The 22,069-nt window shown below is 40.6% G+C and overlaps 1 protein-coding gene across 2 annotated transcripts in view; it reads right to left on the bottom strand.

Annotated features, from left to right (window-relative positions):
* MCF2L2 (MCF.2 cell line derived transforming sequence-like 2) overlaps nt 1-22,069 on the bottom strand; it is a 251,590-nt gene that overhangs the window by 19,638 nt on the left and 209,883 nt on the right. Inside the window, exons 22-26 of one of the 2 annotated variants that reach the window (XM_055381960.2) lie at nt 20,215-20,340; nt 11,861-12,076; nt 10,443-10,535; nt 10,197-10,275; nt 2,254-6,829 (exon numbers count right to left, since the gene is read on the bottom strand). In XM_055381960.2, coding sequence (XP_055237935.1) covers nt 6,741-6,829; nt 10,197-10,275; nt 10,443-10,535; nt 11,861-12,076; nt 20,215-20,340 — 603 coding nt within the window. In that variant the 3' untranslated portion in view covers nt 2,254-6,740. Of the gene's footprint in view, nt 1-2,253; nt 6,830-10,196; nt 10,276-10,442; nt 10,536-11,860; nt 12,077-20,214; nt 20,341-22,069 lie in introns of those variants that run through there. The other variant, XM_004038073.5, reaches the window with a different exon arrangement.

The raw sequence follows: 22,069 nt of genomic DNA on the forward strand, positions 1-22,069 counted from the left end.
GAGTCCCTGGGAGAGCAATAAGAATCACATTCTTTACTAAAGTGTTGTCCCAGGTATGAGAATAACACCAGATCTCAACCTCCAGAGGCCCCCCACTGCCTCCCACAGCATAAAAGCCAAATTCCTCGGCCTGATATTTGAGGCCATCTCAATCTTTTTCCTTTCACCCTATACCTGACTCTCCCAGGCTAGGCTCAGATCGTCACTGAATGTGCTCACTTCGAGGCACCTCTGTGATTTTCAAGGTTCCTGGGCCCACCTTTTACTACCGATGTGACTGCCACATGTTGCCCAGTTGCTAGGATGGGACCGTGGCCTTGATTTCTGCCAGGACAGAGGCTTTGCCTTGTTTCCCACCCACCCTGCTGCCTGCCCCTGCACTCTTCTGGCTGGGGCCTGATCTTTCCCCGCAGTCTCCCTTCACCTCTAGATCACAGGCAGTCATGCCACAGCTGAGGAGCTTGTCCCAAACCTCAGTGCCTGCCTCCCTCCTCGGCTTCTTGTGCTGCTGTGTCTCACCCATCAGTGACACTCTTCTCTTCCTGCCCAAGCCCTAGCTGACGCCATAACACCTGGATACAATGTCTTCTTCTGTCTGGTTACCTCCGAGAGGCCCTCTCTCTACATCCCTCGTTGGCTCCCAGTGTCCTTCCTCTCACCCATGGCCCTAAGGTCACTGTATTCTTTGGCCAGTGTACAGGGTTATTATGCTTAACAATCCACAAAGGTTGAAAGGTGTTGTAGGATGGTGTAAAAATGAATCTAGGTGATAATGTTTATATGTCAGAACTTCGTAAAGTGCTCGGCAGGCGTAAGGTACTGACAGTCCTGGTATTCCTGATCTTGGAACCTGGGACGCCATCTTCTCAACATTGCCCAGATACCCTCAAGGGTATCCAGACAGCCTGAGTCTGCATTCTGTTCCTGGTTCAGCCCAGGGCCCTGGTTCCCGCTCACTCACCATCCACTGTGGGCCCTCTCTGAATTCTTAGAGCCCTTGCCATTTGCATCACTCACAGAGACGTTTCATCAGACCCTACTTGGTGCACCAGGCTCAGGAGACTCAGTTCTGCTGCGGATAAGTTATGTAAAATTGACCCTCTGCTTGCACATCTGTAAAAGGAAGGGGCTGGCACAACACCTCTGGGCCTTTCAGTTCAATAGTGTTTTCTTTTTACCTAAACAACATGCTGGGTCCTGGTTTTGCTTCTTATCTAGATTTTTGCATTCCTGTCACAACCTATAAAGCACAGTTCAGGCCTTAAGGAGGGCTTGAGAAATCTCTTTCTGAATTGTCAACTGAATAAGTGTCATATCTTCATAACAAACTTGGCTTTTTCTGCAGGGCCAGGAAGGCAGCAGGGGAGTCAGTTAAAATTTAAATTTTAGATTAAGCTTAATATTATTAAGAAGTCAATTCTCACCAAATTGTTCTAGAGATTTTACATAATCCTAATCAAAATCTCAATAAGGTTTTTTGAGAAGTTGGCAAGCAGATTCTAAAATATATATAGAAGTATAAAGGACACAGAATAATCAAAACAACTTTAAAAAGGAAGAACAAAATTATAGGACTCTAACTACCTCATTTTAAGACTTATTAGAAAGCAGCAGTAACCAAGATAGTGAGGGACTGAAGTCAAGGTAGACAAATAGATCAATGGAAAAGAATCAGGCATCCAGAAATAGATGCACTTACATAAATCATCAATTGGAGAAAGAATAGTGTTTTTAACAACTGGCAATGGAAAAACTAGAACATCAATATGCAAAGGACTGAACTTTGATCCATACCTCACACCACATACAAATCAAAAACAGAAACAAACAAACAAACAAATACTCAAAATGGATCAGAGACCTAAAGGTAAAACTATAAAACTTCTGGAAGAAAACACAGGGAGAAAATCTTTATGGCTTTTGGATAACGATTTCTTAGGCAGGACACCGAAAACATGATACATACAGTTTTTAAAATTAAATATTATAAGAATTAAAGTCTTTTGCTCTTCAAAAGTTACTCTTAAGAGAAAAAGATGCCACACACTAAAAGAAAATATTTACAAAGCATTAAAAGGACATATATCTAGGATATACATAAAAACTCTCAAAAGTCAATAATAAGAAAACAATGAGCAAAAGATTTGAACAGACACTTCACCAAAGAAGAGATAAAGATGGCAAAGACGCACATAAAGAGATGCTCAACCATTAGTTACTAGGGAAAAGCAAATTAAAACCTAATGACATACTACTATGCCCCTATTAGAAATCCGAAAATTTAAAAGACTGACAATACCAAGTATTGGTGAGGACATGGCACAAGTGGAACTCTCATACATTACTATGGGAATGGAAGATAGTATAATCACTTTGGAAAGTATTTAGAAATTTCCTAAAAAATTAAACATACACCTACCATATGGCCTAACCATTACACTCTTAGGTATTTACCCAAGAGAAATGAAAACACATGTCCACACAAAGACTTGTACTTGCATGTTCATAGCAGCATTATTCAAAATAGCCCCAAAGCAGAAACAAATCGGATGTTCATTAACAAGTAAATGGATAAGGAAAACGGGGTCTAGCCAAACAATGAAATACTACTCAGCAACAACCAAAATATGTACTATTGTTTACAAAATCCAAATAGATGAATCTCAGAATAATGCAGAGGAGAGAAGCCAGACCAAAAAAAAAAAGTACATACTGTATTATCTCTTATGAAATTCTAGAAAATGCAAACTAACCTATAGTGACAGAAAGGAGATTGGTGGTCACCTGGGGTGGGTGAGGGAGGGGCAGGAGAAAGGGAATGCAAAGCGGTGTGAACAAACCTTTGGCGGTGATAGGCATGTTCATTATCCTTACTGTGGTGATGCCTTACAGATGTATACAGATGTCAAAACTTATCAGATTGTACACTTTAAATATGTGTGGTTTATCGTGTCATTATACCTCAGTAAAGGAGTTTTAAAAATTGTAGTAAAAGGTCTCTACCTAGAAACCTTAATAAGCTAAAATGTATGTCCCCAAGACTAACCCTAGCTATTCTATAGTTCTGGGGTGGAACCCAGAAATCTGCATTTGTAGGAAGCCCTTCAAATAATTTGAATGCAGGTGGTCCTTAAACCACCCTTTGAGAAACACTGACCTAGTGAGTAAGGATTTCTAAACAAGCTTGTGACTAGAATGTTGTTTCTGCAGGGAACAAGTGATTTTTTCTACTAGAGTTGCCATATCATTCCGTGTTAAGCCTCTAGGACACTCCTACTCAATTACCATAACATATATTTAACATAATATTAATAGTTGTAAAACAAAAGTAAATCATAGTTTTTTCCCCATCTTATCTTTATACAAAGTAAAATCAATGACATAATATTGTTACTAGTTCCTGGCAGTTACCTACAGTTTAAATCAAGAACTTATGTTGCTTGGTTTTTGTGACAGAAAACTGATGTGGTGGCTTTCCAGTTACACTGCTTGGTTTACCTTTTCCCTTATCTTATGATGCACACCCAGCTTTGCACGTTCCTGAGCAGCTGATGATCACAGAAGACCTAGAAAAAGTGTGAGCCAGTTGCATTCCTGCTATCTCTAAAGAAAAAAGTTATCTTTTCATTTTTTTGTGATTTTTCTTACCCAAAATGCAAACCACTGCCAGTATAAATGATGGAAGATAGACTTTCCACATGAGACTGGCATTTCTTCACCCTAGTAACATTACCTGAGGGGAACGTCAGAACTCAATTGATAAAGCTCACTGTGGATTTTCCCACCAAATATCCTTGCAAACAAAGTGAAAGGATAAAGCCTGCTTAAAGATGATTTTTAATTGTTGAAAGGAGTACAGTGTGTGACATCAGTGAAAATGGTGGAGAAAAAGCCCGTCCCCAAATTCTCTTCTTTGTGAAAGCATGGAAAAAACTGGCCAAAAATGGTTAGAAAATTTATTTTCAGAATATTGAAATTTTTTTTTCCTTTTTTTTTTTATTATACTTTAAGTTCTAGGGTACGTGTGCACAACATGCAGGTTTGTTACATATGTATACATGTGCCATGTTGGCGTGCTGCACCCATTAACTCATCATTTGCATTAGGTGTATCTCTTAATGCTATCTATCCCTTCCCCCTCCCCCAACCCCACCACAGGCCCCGGTGTGTGATGTTCCCTACCCTGTGACCAAGTGTTCTCATTGTTCAGTTCCCACCTATGAGTGAGAACATGCGGTGTTTGGTTTTCTGTCCTTGTGATAGTTTGCTCAGAATGATGGTTTCCAGCTTCACCATGTCCCTACAAAGGACATGAACTCATCGTTTTTTATGGCTGCATAGTATTCCATGGTGTATATGTGCCACATTTTCTTAATCCAGTCTATCATTGATGGACATTTGGGTTGGTTCCAAGTCTTTGCTATTGTGAATAGTGCTGCAATAAACATATGTGTGCATGTATCTTTATAGCAGCATGATTTATAATCCTTTGGGTATATACCCAGTAATGGGATGGCTGGGTCAAATGATATTTGTAGTTCTAGATCCTTGAGGAATCGCCACACTGTCTTCCACAATGGTTGAACTAGTTTACAGTCCCACCAACAGTGTAAAAGTGTTCCTATTTCTCCACATCCTCTCCAGCACCTGTTGTTTCCTGACTTTTTAATGATTGCCTTTCTAACTGGTGTGAGATGGTATCTCATTGTGGTTTTGATTTGCATTTCTCTGATGGCCAGTGATGATGAGCATTTTCTTTTGAGAAGTGTCTGTTCATATCTTTTGCCCACTTTTTGATGGGGTTGATTTTTTCTTGTAAATTTGTTTAAGTTCTTTGTAGATTCTGGATATTAGCCCTTTGTCAGATGGGTGGATTGTAAACATTTTATCCCATTCTGTAAGTTGCCTGTTCACTCTGATGGTAGTTTCTTTTGCTGTGCAGAAGCTCTTTAGTTTAATTAGATCCCACTTGTCAATTTTGGCTTTTGTTGCCATTGCTTTTGGTGTTTTAGTCATGAAGTCCTTGCCCATGCCTATGGCCTGAATGGTATTGCCTAGGTTTTCTTCTAGGGTTTTAATGGTTTTAGGTCTAACATTTAAGTCTTTAATCCATCTTGAATTAATTTTTGTATAAGGTGTAAGGAAGGGATCCAGTTTCAGCTTTCTACATATGGCTATTCAGTTTTCCCAGCACCATTTATTAAATAGGGAATCCTTTCCCTGTTTCTTGTTTTTGTCAGGTTTGTCAAAGATCAGATGGTTGTAGATGTATGGTATTATTTCTGAGGGCTCTGTTCTGTTCCATTGGTCTATATCTCTGTTTTGGTACCAGTACCATGCTGTTTTGATTACTGTAGCCTTGTAGTATAGTTTGAAGTCAGGTAGCGTGATGCCTCCAGCTTTGTTCTTTTGGCTTAGGATTATCTTGGCAATGCAAGCTCTTTTTTCGTTCCATATGAACTTTAAAGTAGTTTTTTCCAATTCTGTGAAGAAAGTCATTGGTAGCTTGATGGGGATGCATTGAATCTATAAATTACCTTGGGCAGTATGGCCATTTTCACGATATTGATTCTTCCTATCCATGAGCATGGAATGTTCTTCCATTGGTTTGTGTCCTCTTTTATTTTGTTGAGCAGTGGTTTGTAGTTCTCCTTGAAGAGGTCCTTCACATCCCTTGTAAGTTGGATTCCTAGGTATTTTATTCTCTTTAAAGCAATTGTGAATGGGAGTTCACTCATGATTTGGCTCTCTGTTTGTCTGTTATTGGTGTATAGGAATGCTTGTAACTTTTGCACATTGATTTTGTATACTGAGACTTTGCTGAAGTTGCTTATCAGCTTAAGGAGATTTTGGGCTGAGACGATGGGGTTTTCTAAATATACAATCATGTCATCTGCAATTTGACAATTTGACTTTCTCTTTTCCTAATTGAATACCCTTTATTTCTTTCTCCTGCCTGATTGCCCTGGCCAGAACTTCCAACACTATGTTGAGTAGGAGTGGTGAGAGAGGGCATCCCTGTCTTGTGCCAGTTTTCAAAGGGAATACTTCCAGGTTTTGCCCATTCAGTATGATATTGGCTGTGGGTTTGTCATAAATAGTTCTCATTATTTTGAGATACGTCCCATCAATACCTAGTTTATTTAGAGTTTTTAGCATGAAGGGCTGTTGAATTTTGTTGAAGACCTTTTCTGCATCTATTGAGATAATCATGTGGTTTTTGTCTTTGGAGAACACTGGAAATTAAACGATGGCTTGCAGCAATCTGGAGAGCATTTATTCAAGGAAAATGGCTGTGTCTCAGTATGAATAATGAGCTTTTTAACTTGCCCTATTTCTATCCTCCCCTTCCTTGGTGGTAGCCTTAGAAATGAACAGCCTGCAGTGATAGTGAAAATCAGCAGTCTGGCAGCCATGGGAGGGGCAGAACAGGAATGGGGGAACTATGGAGCCTCATTCTTAGAGAATTATCATTATTTGATCTGTCCACGGGTTTCTAGGAATACCTGACCTGCAAGTCTGTCTTTATTAGGCCTGACTCAGAACTTCCCCAACGTGAAAAGTCTTTTCCCCAAAGGCCTTTGTAGAAAATGATTACAGGCAGTTGTTTAACTTCTTGGTTGCTCAAGGTATTGGCTAACAGTGGGGCAAACATGGGCTAATCAGAAGGTTTAAAATGAAATGCTCAGGAATAAGATGCTCATAGAGGGTTGTAAAGGCTCCAAAATATTTGTGAGACTCTAGAAGACCATGCACACATTTCCTGTGAACATGTTCAGGACAGATCTGCGAAGGCCCCACGATCTTACCTCTGGCTGATCTTGATGATCTGCACAAACAGAAAGTGAAGGCTAGGCTAGAACTGTCAAGTGCCAGGCTGAGTGTGAAGGTGTGTCCTAATGTGCACACAGAGCCCCTTGGCAAAGACTAGAAGACTTACTGGTTTCAGGTGTTTAAAGAAATCTCTGTCATGTCATTAGTATTTAGATCACTAAGCTAACTGAACAGAGGCTTCAATGGCTGCACATAAATACAGACTTCACAGAATTAGTTTAGAAAAGTCACTATAACAAACAACAATAAACAGCAACAACAACAAACAGTAGAGGTGGGAAGTTCCAATTTCCAGAGTTGCTACATTATGTTATTTAAAATGTGCAATTTTAACAGAAAATAATGAGACATGTAAAGAAATAAGAAAATGCAGTCCATACCCAGGGAAAAAGAAAAACCAGTCAATACAAACTGTTCCTAGGCCAGGTGCAGTGGCTCATGCCTGTAATCCCAGCACTTTGGGAGGCCAAGGCAGGCAGATCACCAGAGGTCAGGAGTTTGAGACCAGCCTGACCAACATGTTGAAACCCCATCTCTACTAAAAGAAAAATACAAATTTAGCCAGGCATGGTGGCGTGCACCTGTAATCCCAGCTACTCGAGAGGCTGAGGCAGAAGAATTGCTTGAACCCAGGAGGCGGAGGTTGCAGTGAGCTGAGATCATGCCACTGCACTCCAGCCTGGGCTACAGAGCAAGACTCTGTCTCAAAAAGGAAAAAAAAAAGAAAAAAGAAAAAACTGTTCCTGAGGAAGCCAAGATACTGACCTTACTAGACCAATACTTTAACTATTTTTACATGTTCAAGAAGTTAAAGGAAATCATATATAAAGACTAAAGGAAAGTACAAGAACAAATCCTCATTAAATAGAAAATATAAAGATTTGTTTTAAAGGATGAAACAGAAATTCTAGATTTCAAAAGTATAATAATTGAATGAGAAATTCACTAGAGTGGCTCAATAGCAGATCTGAGCAGGCAGAAGAAAGAATTAGAGAACTCAGAAATAGGTCAATTGAATCTATACAGTCTGAGGAAGAGAAAGAAAGAGGAATGAAGGAAAAATGAATAGAGCCTCAGAGACTGTGAGATACCTTCAAGCACGCTAATGATGCATAATGGCAGTCTCAGAAGGAGAGAGGGATAAATGGGCTAAAATAATATTTAAAGAAACAATGGCTGAACATTTCCCAAATTTGATGAAAACATTAATCTATACCTTCAAGAAAGTCTATAAACTCCAAGAAATATAAATTCAAAGAGATCAAGATCCACACCTAGAGATAACATAATCAAACTATCAACAAAGACAATGAAATTATCTTGAAAGCAGCAAGCACATAGAAGGACTCTTCAATAAGATTAACAGCTGATTTCTATCAGAAATCACAGAGTTGAGAAGGCAATGGGATGACATATTCAAAGTGCTTAAAGAAAAAGAGCGTCAACAAGGAATTCTATACCTAAAGCCAATTTATCTTCAACAAAGATGCCAAGACCATTCAAAGTGGGGAAAGAATAGTCTTTTCAATCAATGGTTCTAGGACAATGGATATCCACATGTAAAAAAATGAACTTGGGCCCCTAATTCACATCATATACAAAAATTAACTCGGAATGAATCAAAGGCTTAACTGTAAGAGTTAAAACTATAAACTCTTTGCAAAGAACACTATCAAGAGAGTAAAAAGACAATGCACAGTATGGGAAAAAATACTTGCAAATAATATATCTGATAAAAGTCCAGTATCCAGAATACATAAATAACTCTTACAATTCAACCATAAAATGACAAGCCAATTAAAAAACATACAAAGGAGTTAATTGACATTTCTACAAAGAAGATATACCAATGGCCAATATGGATGTTAAAAGATGCTCAACATCACTAGCCATGAGGGAAATGTAAATCAAAATCACAATGAGATACTAGTACATGCCCACTAGGATGGCAATGATAATAATAATAATAATAATGTTATTATAATGAACAATACAAGTGTTAGTAAGGAAATGGAGAAAATTGAACCCAACTATTATATTGCTGGTGTGAATGTGAAATGGTGGTATTGTTTTGAAAGATGATTTGGAAGTTCCTCAGAAAGTTAACAAAAGTTACCATATGGTCTGGCAATTCTACATATATACACCCAAGAAAATTGGAAATAAAGATTCATACAAAAATCTGTACAAAAATATCTACAGCAGCTTTACTTACAGTATCCAAAAAGGGGAAAAAACCCAAATCTTCATCAACTAATGAATGGATAAACAAAGATGGTATATCCATACAATAGACTGTTATTCAGGCATAAAAAGGTATGAAGTACTGATAGATACTACAACATAAATGAAACTTAAAAAAATATGCAAAGTGAAAGAAGCTAGACAGAAAGGGCCATATATGTGATGTGTAGAGAAAACATCCAATAGAGACAGGAAATACATTAGTGATTGCCAGGGGCTGGGTAAAGGTGAGAGATGGAGAATGATTGCTCATTGGTACAGAATTTTTTTGTTGGGAGAGTTATGAAAATATTTTGGAAGTATAATTAGAATTAGGCTGTTAAATACTTCAAAACAAAAAACAGCTGGGCGCAGTGGCTCACACCTGTAATCCCAGCACTTTGGGAGGCCGAGGCAGGCAGATCATAAGGTCAGGAGATCAAGACCATCCTGCCCAACATGGTGACACCGTGTCTCTACTAAAAACACACAAATTAGCCAGGCGTGTTGGCGCGCCTGTAGTCCCAGCTATTCGGGAGGCTGAGGCAGGAGAATCACTTGAACCTGGGAGGCAAAGGTTGCAGTGAGCCCAGATGGTGCCACTGCACTCCAGCCTGGGCGACAAGAGCAAAAACTCCATCTCAAAACAAAACAAAACAAAAAACAAAAGTAAGAAGTAAAAAAATAGAATTAGACTGGGGATGGTTATTGAGCCTTGTGGATAGTCTAAAACCCACTGAATTGTATATTTTAGACAGTGAATTTGATGGTATGTTAATTATATCTTGATGTTTTAAAAAAGTAGTACAGTGTCTGAAAGGTAGCATTGGCCATTTGAATCTCTGTTAACATTTTCTTGGGTGGCCGTCAGATTTTTGATTAAAGGTAACCTTGGCAATTAAGTGGTGGGGGGAACACAACCAAAAGGGACAAACCAACACAACCACACACAATCACACAACCCCTCCACCTCCACCACAGTAGAAATCAAGCATAGGTGCTTCCAGGGACTGTGAAAATGTGGCCACAGTTGTTTTCCCAGCAAACCATTTTCTTTCACAATATCCCCAATTTGCACATCCCCCACTGAGCTGAAATCAGTATAACTCGACAGACGAAAGTCAGCAGGGGCAACCTACCTTTGATATTATTTTGTTGTTCCATCAATAATTTACTTATTTCTGAAAACCAACAGTCTCTGATTTCTTTTGAAGCTGCCTGCAATCACACATAAGAAAACACTATAAGACTACCATGAGTATTAATTGCAGAGTTTTTATTCTCCCAGTGACCGTTAGACTAATGAGATAGAAAACACTTGTCAAGTCATGGGAACACAATAAGGAAAGAGTAGAGGAGACCCATGGGGAAGGCATGAGCGTTACCTGCAGGATGTATTTCTCAAGTCCATTTCGACTGGCAATCTCAAACTTTCTATGGCTCCCCCTTCCAAGCTGGCGAATTGAAAGTGTCATCAGCTATTATAAAGAGGGAAGAGAAATGTTCTATACCATCATTTTCTGATTTTAAAATAGTCCCTGTCAATCACTCTAATCCTTTCTATCCTTGACAGCTCTCTTCTTTCATCTTCCTTTCAAGTTTTTGCTTTCCTCTCTTAATGACTCCAAGACAGCATAAAACACAATCTGGTACAGTGTCTTCTGTCTCATCTGTTTCATAAGGTAACACAGACTGTTAACTTTCCACTGTATCTTTATGCAGGAGGCGCTGCAGCCCTCAACCTTTCAGTGAAGAGATCATTTCTCCTTCAACACGTATTTTACAACTTTCTACGTAATAGTAAGTGAATAAGGATCTATTCAGAAACATAAATAACAAGGCCAGGTATGGTGGCTCATGCCTCTGTAATCAGTCCTGTAATTCCAGCACTTTGCGAGGCCTAGGTGGGCGGATCACCTAAGGTCAGGAGTTCAAGACCAGCCTGGCCAACATGGTGACACCCTGTCTCTACTAAAAATACAAAATTAGCTGGGCATGCTGGTGCGTGCCTGTAATCCCAGCTACCTGGGAGGCTGAGGCAGAATTGCTTGAACCCGGGAGGTGGAGGTTGCAGTTAGCCAAGATCATGCCATTGCACTCCAGCCTGGGCAACAAGAGCAAAACTCTGTCGAAAGAAAGAAAGGAAGGAAGGAAGGAAGGAAGGAAGGAAGGAAGGAAGGAAGGAAGGAAGGAAGGAAGGAAGGAAGGAAGGAAGGAGAGAAAGAAAACAAAGGCTACTATGAACAAATTAACAGCTTTAATCACAAGAGCATAAATGTATATGTGTGTGGCTCCTGTGTGTGTGTGTGTGTGTGTTTCATAGCCTGAGAGCTAACTGGCTATGAAACAGTTTCTAAACAGGTGAGAAAACAATGCTTGGTGTGGGCCTGGGTCCCTTAGACCCCAAGGTCAGGACAGTGCCTGCACTTAGACACAAAGATGCACCGTTGAGAAGGGCAAGTCTAAGATGAAATCCAGCCCATGTTCTCATCACTAAGTCTTTCAACTCTCTTTTACCTCTTTGCCTGGAAGAAAGAGGGTACTTTTACTAATTAGTTTGTCCAGACTGGCTGCCATATAGTCTTTTTTCTCTAGTACAAAGGCACTCCTATGCCAGCCCTGGCCCATAAGCTCTGACCCTGGAGTCAGACAGACCCGGGTATGGATTCTAGCCCTGTGGTGTGGTATTTGGCAAGTTAACTTCACCTCTCTACACTGCAGCTTCCTCATCTGTAAAATAAGGAAAATGATCTCTCTCTTTTCTGCATAGGGCGACTCCCAGATGCAATAGGACTCCCTTTACCTTCATGGCCTTCTTGAAGCTGTAATGAGGAGATGATCCCTGGTCCCCAGGCTCCATTCGTATCTTACAGAACACTATTCCCCTTTCAAATAGGTAGATTTGCCTCTGGCTGGGTTTAAATCGAATCAAATCCTTCATTTTATAACGATCCTTGTGAATTGTCCAGACGCTGAAAGGGCCGTGCAGCAACAGCTTGCCTAGTTTTCCAATATCGTCCTTTTGGAAACACACATACAGGAAAAGAAGCTGTAAAATTACTTGACAGAGAAAGAAGCCTTTGTGGCCTGTTTTCAAATTTTATAAAGCATGCTTCTTTGAGGTTTACAATTCTAAAAGTGCTATTCAGGCTGGTCTGTCACTAAATCAAAATGACAATTTTTTGAGCTTCACTGAGCATGGTGCCGTTTAGTTATATAAGGAAATCAATTCAGCTATGAAAGGTAATGCTATACATAAAGAATGTTAGAAATGCTTGAGCTAGAGATACGGGGACTGTGATATTTTTGACTCAATTTTAACTAGCAGAATTCAATTTCCTCTGTGCTATGTTTGATACATGACAGTCTCCTTCAAAGGGACAAGAAATTAACATTTCAATTATGTCCAGTAGAGATAGAATTTTGGCTGCATTATGGACCCATGAGCATCTGTGTGTTCCATCTGCATCCTAACTTCTGCTTCAGGTATATGAGGACCTGAGAAAATGAAGCTTGTTCTGAAAAGAGAAAGTTTAGTGTGATCTAATCTTCATAACATTGTAATGGAAATAGTAACTGCATTCAACTCTGAGTTTTTCAGAGTGAGTCAACAGTGCCAAGATAATACCAAATGACAGATTTTTAAGAAGTCTGTTTGACTCTAGGCATACACTGTGATGCCCCTGTCTCTACCAGCAAGGCTGCCTTTGTCATATGTCTGGTTGAAAGTCCAAATGAGATGACCCTGCCTTCTCTCAGCTCTCTTCAAAAGACAGTGAACCAAGATGAGCTGGGAGCAAGGCATTTTATCTGGTATTTTTCAAAACTTCGATTGCTTAAAGCAGATAAGAATTCATTTCCCTGAATAAAAACACCAAAAGGAACAAATTATTTGAAGGGGACCAAGACAAAGAAATCTCCCTAAGTGACCTCTAGCTGAGATCAATCCCTATGATTTCTGAGTTAATACTGGAAATATGTACTTCATTCATAATTGATTGGGCATTTTTATAATTTATTGTTTATACGTTAGGCAAACTCTAGGTATCTTTTTTAAAAAGGAATTGACTTTACTTCTGAAACATTAAAAGAAAAACTTCAAGAGCAATAAACTCTAGTCATTTCTATGGTGTCTATGGCGTTATTTCCTATGTTAATTTTCTATTTTCTTCTTTGGAAAATTTACATATGTAGACTGTGGTGAATAAAACCCTCAAACTCCCAGCCACGAGGCCTTCTTTCCTAAAAGCCAATGCTCCTGTTCTGTGTTAACAGTTCACCACATTCCAAAACAGAAGGGTGGATAGGTCCATGAGGACCCTGGAGAATTTTTTCACTCTATCTGCATCCATCAAGGACCCACTCAAATGTAATCACTACAGACCTTAGTGACTGCTTTTTCCTTTAAATCCATTCAATTCATAATCAATATCGACATAAATAGTGCAGGAAATATGTTTTAGTAAAGGCAACTGGTAGAAGTAGATGCTTAATATTTGCCGCATAAACAAATGTTGTCAGCACAGGTTGAGCATCCATAATTTAAAAAATGTGAAATCCTCCAAAATCTGGAACTTTCTGAGAACCAGTATGACACTGGAGGTGAAAAATTCCATACCTGACCACATGTGATGGGTGGCAGTCAAAACACAGTCAAAATTTTGCTTCATGCACAAAATTATTTTTTATTTTTTATTTTTTTGAGACGGAGTCTTGCTCTGTTGCCAAGGCTGCAGTAGAGTGGCACGACCTTGGCTCACCGCAACCTCTGTCTCCTGAGTTCAAGGGACTCTCCTGCCTCAGCCTCCCGAGTAACTGGGATTACAGGCGTGCATTACCATGCCCGGCTAATTTTTGTATTTTTAGTAGAGCCAGGGTTTCAGCATGTTGGCCAGGCTGGTCTCGAACTCCTGACCTCTGGTGATCTGCCCGCCTCAGCCTCCCAAAGTTCTGGGATTACAGGCATAAGCCACTGCTCCCGGCCTTCATGCACTAAATTATTTAAAACATGTAAAATTACCTTCAGTCTATGTGTATAAGGTGTCATGAAACATAAATGAATTTCGTGTTTACACTTGGGTTCCATCTGCAACATAACTCAGTACTTATGCAAATATTCCAATCCTCTCCTAAAAAAAAAAAAATCCAAAACACTTTTGGTCTCAAGCATTTTGGCTAAGGGATATTCAAACTTGTAGTTTCTATCTTACAATGTATTCACTCTCTACCTCATTTTAAACATTTGATGCATCTTACAGAAATATATACAGTATAGACAGATAGAAAATAACCGAGGGAATTAAGGTGAAGAAAAAATAAAGAAGCTGGGAGCTTGGCGCCTGCCTGTAGTCGCAACTACTTGGGAGGCTGAGGCAGGAGGATCACTTGAGTCCAGGAGTTTGAGGCCAGCCTGGGCAACATAGAGAGATCCCCATCCCTAAATATAAAGACAATAAATCAGATGAACTGTTCCAGAAGGTGTAGAAGATAAAAGAAAAGATGAAGAGGTTATATGTAAAATGCATATAATAAGGCCATTTAAACTTGCTGTAGACTTGGCTCTGACTTTCTAATAGCAATACAGAGGGAAACATGGTGAGTGATACGATTTATTATGTCTGAAGACATACACAAACCAGTTGTTCAGGAAAAGCACAGCTATTCCTACTAAGACATAAGAAACATTTCTCCCAATGATATGTTGTCACTGAGCAACATCCTCAACCACGCCCTATGATAGAAAGAGGAACATGTTTTAGGTAAAGCTGCTTGTAAGAACACATTTGGTCAGTGTGGAGGCTCAGCTGTCAAAGTAATTCTAGAAGAGGCTAGGATGATAGGGGAAGGGGGAATAAGTCGAGGTGTACACTCTCTAATGACTTGGGAAGATGGGGTGACGTGAGTTAAGGCATCCACAAGGCTATTGTAGAGGAAACAGCCCCAACCAGAAATGCTGAAGAGGCAGCCTCAGGCAGCAAGGTTTGTGCTTTATTACCTCTGAACTTTCCTCATCACCCCATCCACAGCCATGCTGCTGCACCTTCATAGGCAAGTAATCAGAGGATGTGAATCCAGAGAGGTACCAGCAGCTGACCATAGGGCCCCCAGCATAAAAACAATGTGCCAGGGGTGGGGGTTGGCAATGTGATCTCTCCCTGAACTGAAGAAAACAGGAGGAAGTGGTGACCACCAGGAGATGGGGCTGTGAGATGCTTTAGGGGAAAGCAGGCAGTGGAATAAACGAGAAGGAAACAGAACTATGAAGAAGGTGAGTCATTAGAAATTATGAGGAAGAGGAAGAAACTGACGGAAGGGAAAAAAACAGTCAGTAGGTGGTAAGAGGAGGGGCAAGCAGGCATGTGGGTGCACTTGACATATACAGGCGGGTCACACAGGTAAGAACCCCGGCTCCCTCCCCAGGCCCAGGCCCCAGAGGTTCTGTGGATCCAGGGTTTGCTCAGTTCCCATCTCCGTGAACTTGGCTTTGCCATCGTGACTTCTTGAGAAGCTGCAGGTCAGCTTTCCAGTAAGCCCATTATCACTGGAAGTGACTGGGGGGAGTCGCTGGGTCTTTCAAGTCTGGCAGAAACATATGGGCACATATCCTCTGGGTCATGTTGCACAAATGTTCTCAGGACCACACATATGACGGGATTGCCCATCTCCACGCCCAAGGTCCAATCTCCAGCGGGTGAGCACATGCCCTACACGGTGCTGACGAAGGGCAGGCACGCACACTGTTCACTGTCATCAGGGTGTGTGCTGTGTGGAGCTGCTCCGCCTCCAACAGGAAACTGCAGGGACATTCCCTGAGCAGGAGCAAGAATGACCTTTTCCGTCACGTGTACCTTTTCTTTCCAACTAGACTGTAATTGATCTCAAGGTCAGAGACCACGTCGCACAACCTCTTTCAGATACGTGTTCACCAGTATTCATTTATTTATTGGCATTCCCTAGTATTTATTTATTTATTGGCATTTAGTGGTGCTTGGGAGTAGGGGACAGGAAACAAAATACTCATCACTGTGAGGGAATATTGATTTATCCAAGGAGTTCATTCAGCGATGCCCCTGTACTGGGTTGAATAGTGTTCCCCCAAAAACTCATGTCTATGAGAACCTCAAAATATGATCTTATTCGGAAAGAGGGTCTTTGCAGATACAATTGGTTAAGATGGGGTTGCCCTGGGTTAGGATGGGTCCAAATCCAATGACTGGTATCCTTATAAAAAAAGAAAACAAAGAAATGGAGACGCACGCTGAAGGAACAGCCATGCAAAGGCAGAGGCAGAAATTGGAGTGGCACAGCTGTCAGCCAAGGAACTCCAAGAATTGCCGGCAGTCACCAGAAGCTCAGACGAGGTAAGGAAGGATTCTTCCTGAGAGCCCTCAGAGGGAACGTGGGCCTGCTCTCACCTTGCCTTTGGACGTCCAGCCTTCAAAACTGTGAGAGAATAAATTTCTGTTGTTTTAAGTCACGTAGTTTGTGGTTCTTTGCGACATCAGCCCTAGGAAACGAATATACTCCCAACCGTTTTCCACCAGTAACAAAGAAGTGTGGCCATGTCACACGGTATGTGGAAGAACCTGATGGTTGTGAACTCAGAGATGGAACATAGTGGCTACCTCAAATGAGCGAGCGATAAGTTAGATGGCCTCCTCTGTACAAGAAGTGATAGCAAAATCAATTAGTAAATGCTACCACTTTCACACCTGGGCATTCTGCAGGTAAGAGCCCCGATACAAGGATTTCAAATGTGACTACATTGGCCAAATGAAGAGTCTGGCTGAGAGAGTGAATCTAGGGAAGCTGGCCTCAGCAAGAGCTTCTTTTGGGTGCCCATGTTTCCATTCCAGGTAGTAAGAGTTAATATGACTGTCACAAACTTATTGCACAAAGAAGCAGGAAACATCTGTATAAATGCATCCACACAGAGCCTGAGTCCAGAAATGAAAAGCAGAAGCTGTGGGAGCCTGTGATTACAATAGTCAGGGGCAAAGAGGTATCTTCCTTCCAGCCTGAGCAGGTCCCCATATAACGTACCACTAGGGCTGTTTATTCGGCATCTGTTGGGCGCCAGGCACAGTGCTTGGTGCCTTACCCATCATTTAATCCTCACTTACTCCCGGTAACTGCCTGTGATACAGGTATTGTGGGGGGTGGGGGGCGTGGGGAATGAACAAGATACTTTGCCTGGGTCACTAGGATTATTTACTTAGCCCTATCTCTGCAGCTAACACTGTGGTAAGGAAAGAGGAAACTGAAACAGAAATAAAATCCTGGCCCTAGCCCACAATGAACTTACAATACAAGTACATCCTTTAGTGGTTTATATAAATTTGTTCCAAAAAGGAAGACTGTTTCATTCAATCTTTACAAGTCAACTTTGGAACTTATCCCTGGCAAGTCAGAATTTAAATGCATCTCTACTATGCATTGGATTTGAAAAAAAAACTTTTGTTTTTTTTTTTGCAAATAGATAGAAGTAAATTATAACTTAGTGTTCCACAAAACAAACCTGTTTGGAAAAGAATTTTAAACTTCTGTGATTAAATTAGACCCAGGACTAATTGAGTACACAGGAAAACAAGAAAATATAAATATCAGAAGGGATTTTTTTCTAGTTGCTTTCTAGTTGTTTAATTGTGATAATTTAATTATCACATTCAATTTCTTTCCTTTATAAAACCAGGTTAATATTAAATTTCAAGCAGAGAAACTAAGAGGTTAAACTGGACTCAGCCATGCATATAGCATGTGATCATAAACCTGTAATAAAACTCTACAAAATGGAGACAAAGAATCTCAGAATCATTTGAGCTGAGTTAGAGGCAGTTGTCAGTCAATTCTAATCAGAAACAGATAAAGAGTGGAACTGCACCCTGATAGGGAATGAACGAGAAATAGTCCAAGCTGACAGCCATGTAATCTTGAGTGAGTTAACTCTTCTTTCCATGGATCTTCTTTTGAATCAGAAGGTTGAAAATTCCAATATCTACTCCTCCGTAATTCAACAGGATTATACAAAACTGTCAGGAGAAATTAGCTGATGTATTAGATGTAAAAGTAAGTTAAGTCTTAGTAGAAAAGGTACCAAAAAGCATCTGGCAAAGGCACAATTCTGAGGACACATGGTCAAAAAAGGTCCTTTGCTTTTTGCGTGTAAAATCTCCAAATTCTGTAAGCTGGTTCATCCTATTTGCATGCAAACTGGCTGGGAATGAAATTAGGGCAGAATGTTATTTGCTCATGTTTTAACCATTCTTTTCTCACAGCCTCCTCCTCCTATGTTATTTACACTGTTTCCTGCCCTGTGTATTGTTTCCAGGACATTCATTAGATTCAGGGAAGTGAAATTTAATAGGGATGGCTAATACGTAATTCAAGATTTAAAAAGGAACAGAAAGATGCCCTGAATTGACCTAACAAATTGTTCCCTTGACTTTCCTCAGCTGAAGAAAGAAGAATTATTACCAAGAAAATGATCCTTATACACACCCTAACCCTACTCTGCAGTTTATGCATATCCTCTTGAATCATGCATCAGTTGTCAGCAGAGACACCTTGGAGTCCCAGGGGACAGTAACAGCATCATGGCTGGGATCACAGCAAACCCCATGGGGCTAAGTTTCTGAGATCCAGGCCCAAGAAATACCAGCGTGGGAAGTAAAAATAACTCATTTTTCGGACCTTAATAACTTTCATGGTTTGATTTATGACAAGGAAAGGAAAGTCATTTCCTCTACCAAGACCTCAATACATGGTATGTTCAAAACCAAATAAAAATGAAAAGAAAAAAAAAGAGAAGGAAAAAGTATAATATAATCACAAGTGACAAAAACGCAGAAGAGGGGGTCACAGAGATGTGATGTAAGAAAAACTTGGCCGGGCACGATGGCTCTCACCTGTAATCTCAGCACTTTGGGAGGCGGAGATGGGTGGATCACGAGGTCAGGAGTTCGAGACCAGCCTGACCAACATGGAGAAGCCCCGTCTCTACTAAAAATACAAAAAAAAAAAAAAAAAAAAAAAAAATTAGCTGGGTGTGGTGGCAAGTGCCTGTAGTCCCAGCTACTCAGGAGGCTGGGGCAGGAGAATCGCTTGAACCTGGCGGGCAGAGGTTGCAGTGAGCCGAGATCATGCCATTACACTCCAGCCTGGGCGACAGAGCAAGACTCTGTCTCAAAAACAAAAAAAAAAAAGAAGAAGAACCCAACCTGCCACTGCTGGTTTGTGCTTTATTACCTCTGCTCATAGAAGCCATGAGCCATGGAGCGTGGGTGGCCTTTTTAAGCTGGAAAACTCCAGGAGACAGATGCTAGGCTCCAAAAAGGAAAGGAAACACCTTGATTTTAGCCCATGAGACTGTGTTGAACTTCTGACCTTGGAACTTCAAAATAATAATAATAATGAATTTGTGCTGCTCTAAGCCACCAAGCTTATGGTAATTTATTATGACAGTGAAATAAAACAAACACATCTGAATAAAAATCTAGAGTACTTCAAAGTAAAAAACAAAACAAGTCGAATATTAACTATGCTCCAGTCTCAAAGAGATCATACAGTTATAGGGGATGTTTTGCCTGGAATGCCTGGGACCAGCCTGCTCCGGATTAACACTGACGCTGGAGCTCAACTCCCCAGCATTGGCCTCTAACTGCATCTCTTGGGTTTTCTTTAGACTATTTGGATTAATGCATGTACACTATATACTTTTGGGGCCTCTTCTGGGATCTGTGATATAAAATTGGGGCAAGAATATAGGACCTGTTTCCAAAATACTTTTCTTAGAGAAACTCTGAAACAAGAAGACAAATCTTTTACTATTTTAATAGTGCCATGAGTTAGAAAATAAATTGCTCCTCCAGGACTTTTCCTCTGCCCATATATGTTCTGGCCCTTGACTTTCTGGTTTGTCCAGACAGTGGGTCAGTCCCACATTCAGAACCCTGAGGAATAAATCCAAGATTCCTGAAGATGCCAAGGGACTGCTTGGAATCTTGTAGCGCGGGTTTACTGAGCAATTTAGGCGACTGTCCTCAGAGTCCAATTCTTTTACCATAGACGATCTCTCTGACTTTGCCAGAGCATTTCCTCACTGTGTAGTATTGCACCTGCCTTTTGTGTGAGATGCTCTAACACTACTATGGAACATACCGGACATTCAGTCACTGCTGCTAGGTCCACAGCCAACTCACAGGACTTGATCAAATCCTCTATCACTGCCAAAGCTTGTTGTAGTTCAGTTGAGAATGCTGAATCTTTGGTTCTCTTTGGCCCATCCTGTGGAAAACAAATGCCTTGTTGGAAATCAAAAGTATACCATCTGCAAAGTGAAGGAAAACAGGACAGAGATGAGGAGCCAGGGATCCAGCCAACCCTGACTGAGAAGGGTGGATATTGATCTGTCTCCCTGCTCCCAAAGCATGGTGGCTAAAGATGCTTGCTGATTTAGGTATACGACACAGAGACAAGCAAAATCATCTACTTCTGTGCATTGTACTAGTGAAGAATGAAGTTCATAAATCATGGAAATTATATTCCTGCTACATAAGAAACATATAGAATTCAGCTATATATATATATAGCTGAATTCTATGTTTCTTATGTGTATATATATTTATTATATAAATATTTATATAGTATATTAAATATTTTTATATATTAATATATAATTATATGTTTATGTATTAATTATATATTAAATATTTATATATTATATAAAATATAAGTATATATATTATATATATATACATATATTTTTTTTTTTGAGAGAGAGAGAGTTTCACTCTGTCACCCAGGCTGGAGTGCAGAGGCACGATCTCGGCTCGCTGCAACCTCTGCCTCCTGGATTCAAGCAATTCTCCTGTCTCAGCCTCCCGAGTAGCTGGGATTACAGGTGTGCGCCACCATGCCTGGCTAATTTTTGTATTTTTAGTAGAGACGGAGTTTCACCATGTGGACCAGGCTGTTCTCGAACTCCTAACCTCAGGTGATCCACCCACCTTGGCCTCCCAAAGTGCTGGGATTACAGGCGTAAGCCACTGTGCCTGGCCAGAATTTAGCTTTTTTAAAGCATGGAAAAACCTAGCTCCTTTTAAATAGGCTTCTCTCTCTTTTATACCCCTATTCCCTGGGGCTTACTGAAAAAAAAAAAATACCATATGGCCGGGCGGGTGGCTCATGCCTGTAATCCCAGCACTTTGGGAGGCTGAGACAGGCAGAGCACTTGAGGTCAGGAGTTTGAGCCCAGCCTGGCCAACATGGTGAAACCCCGTCTCTACTAAAAATACAAAAATTAGCTTAGTGTGGTGGTGGGCGCCTGTAATCCCATCTATTTGGGAGGCTGAGGCAGGAGAACAGCTTGAACCCAGGAGGCGGAGGTTGAAGTGAGCCCAGATTGTGTCATTGCACTCCAGCCTGGGTAACAAGAGTGAAACCCCGTCTCAAAAAAAAAAAAAAAAAAAAGTAGCTGGGTGTGGTGGTGTGTGCCTGTAATCCCAGCTACTCAGGAGGCTGAGGCAGGAGGATTGCTTGAACCCGGGAGGTGGAGTTTGCAGTGAGCCAAGATTGCGCCACTGCACTCCAGCCTAGGCAACAAAGTGAGACCTTGTCTCACAAAAAAAGAAAAAAGAAAAAGAAAAAGGATACAATCTGAGTATCATATTCCTATATTTAATGTGGGAGCCTTATTCCTGTGGGAAAAATTATACTTAAAATCATCCCAGAGGAGGACATTTGTAAACTCCTATAGAGACAAAGAACTCCATAGAGGCTGCTATGTGGAAATTTACTAATGATTTACATGTAAAAGCTATAACATCATATTTGCACACTGAATCTCCCCCAACTCTGTCCTTCCTTCCTCCACTTGTCCCTGGCCCTCCCCACATTGCACCACCATTAAAGATGCCAAAGAGATAAGCCAGCGCTCTGCACCTCCCGAATATAAAGTCTCAGCATTCAGCGGAAAAGCAGTAACTAATTAAAGAGACCAATGTTCCAATTACAA

This window comes from Gorilla gorilla, chromosome 2, assembly GCF_029281585.2.
Source record: "Gorilla gorilla gorilla isolate KB3781 chromosome 2, NHGRI_mGorGor1-v2.1_pri, whole genome shotgun sequence".
NCBI lineage: Eukaryota > Metazoa > Chordata > Mammalia > Primates > Hominidae > Gorilla > Gorilla gorilla.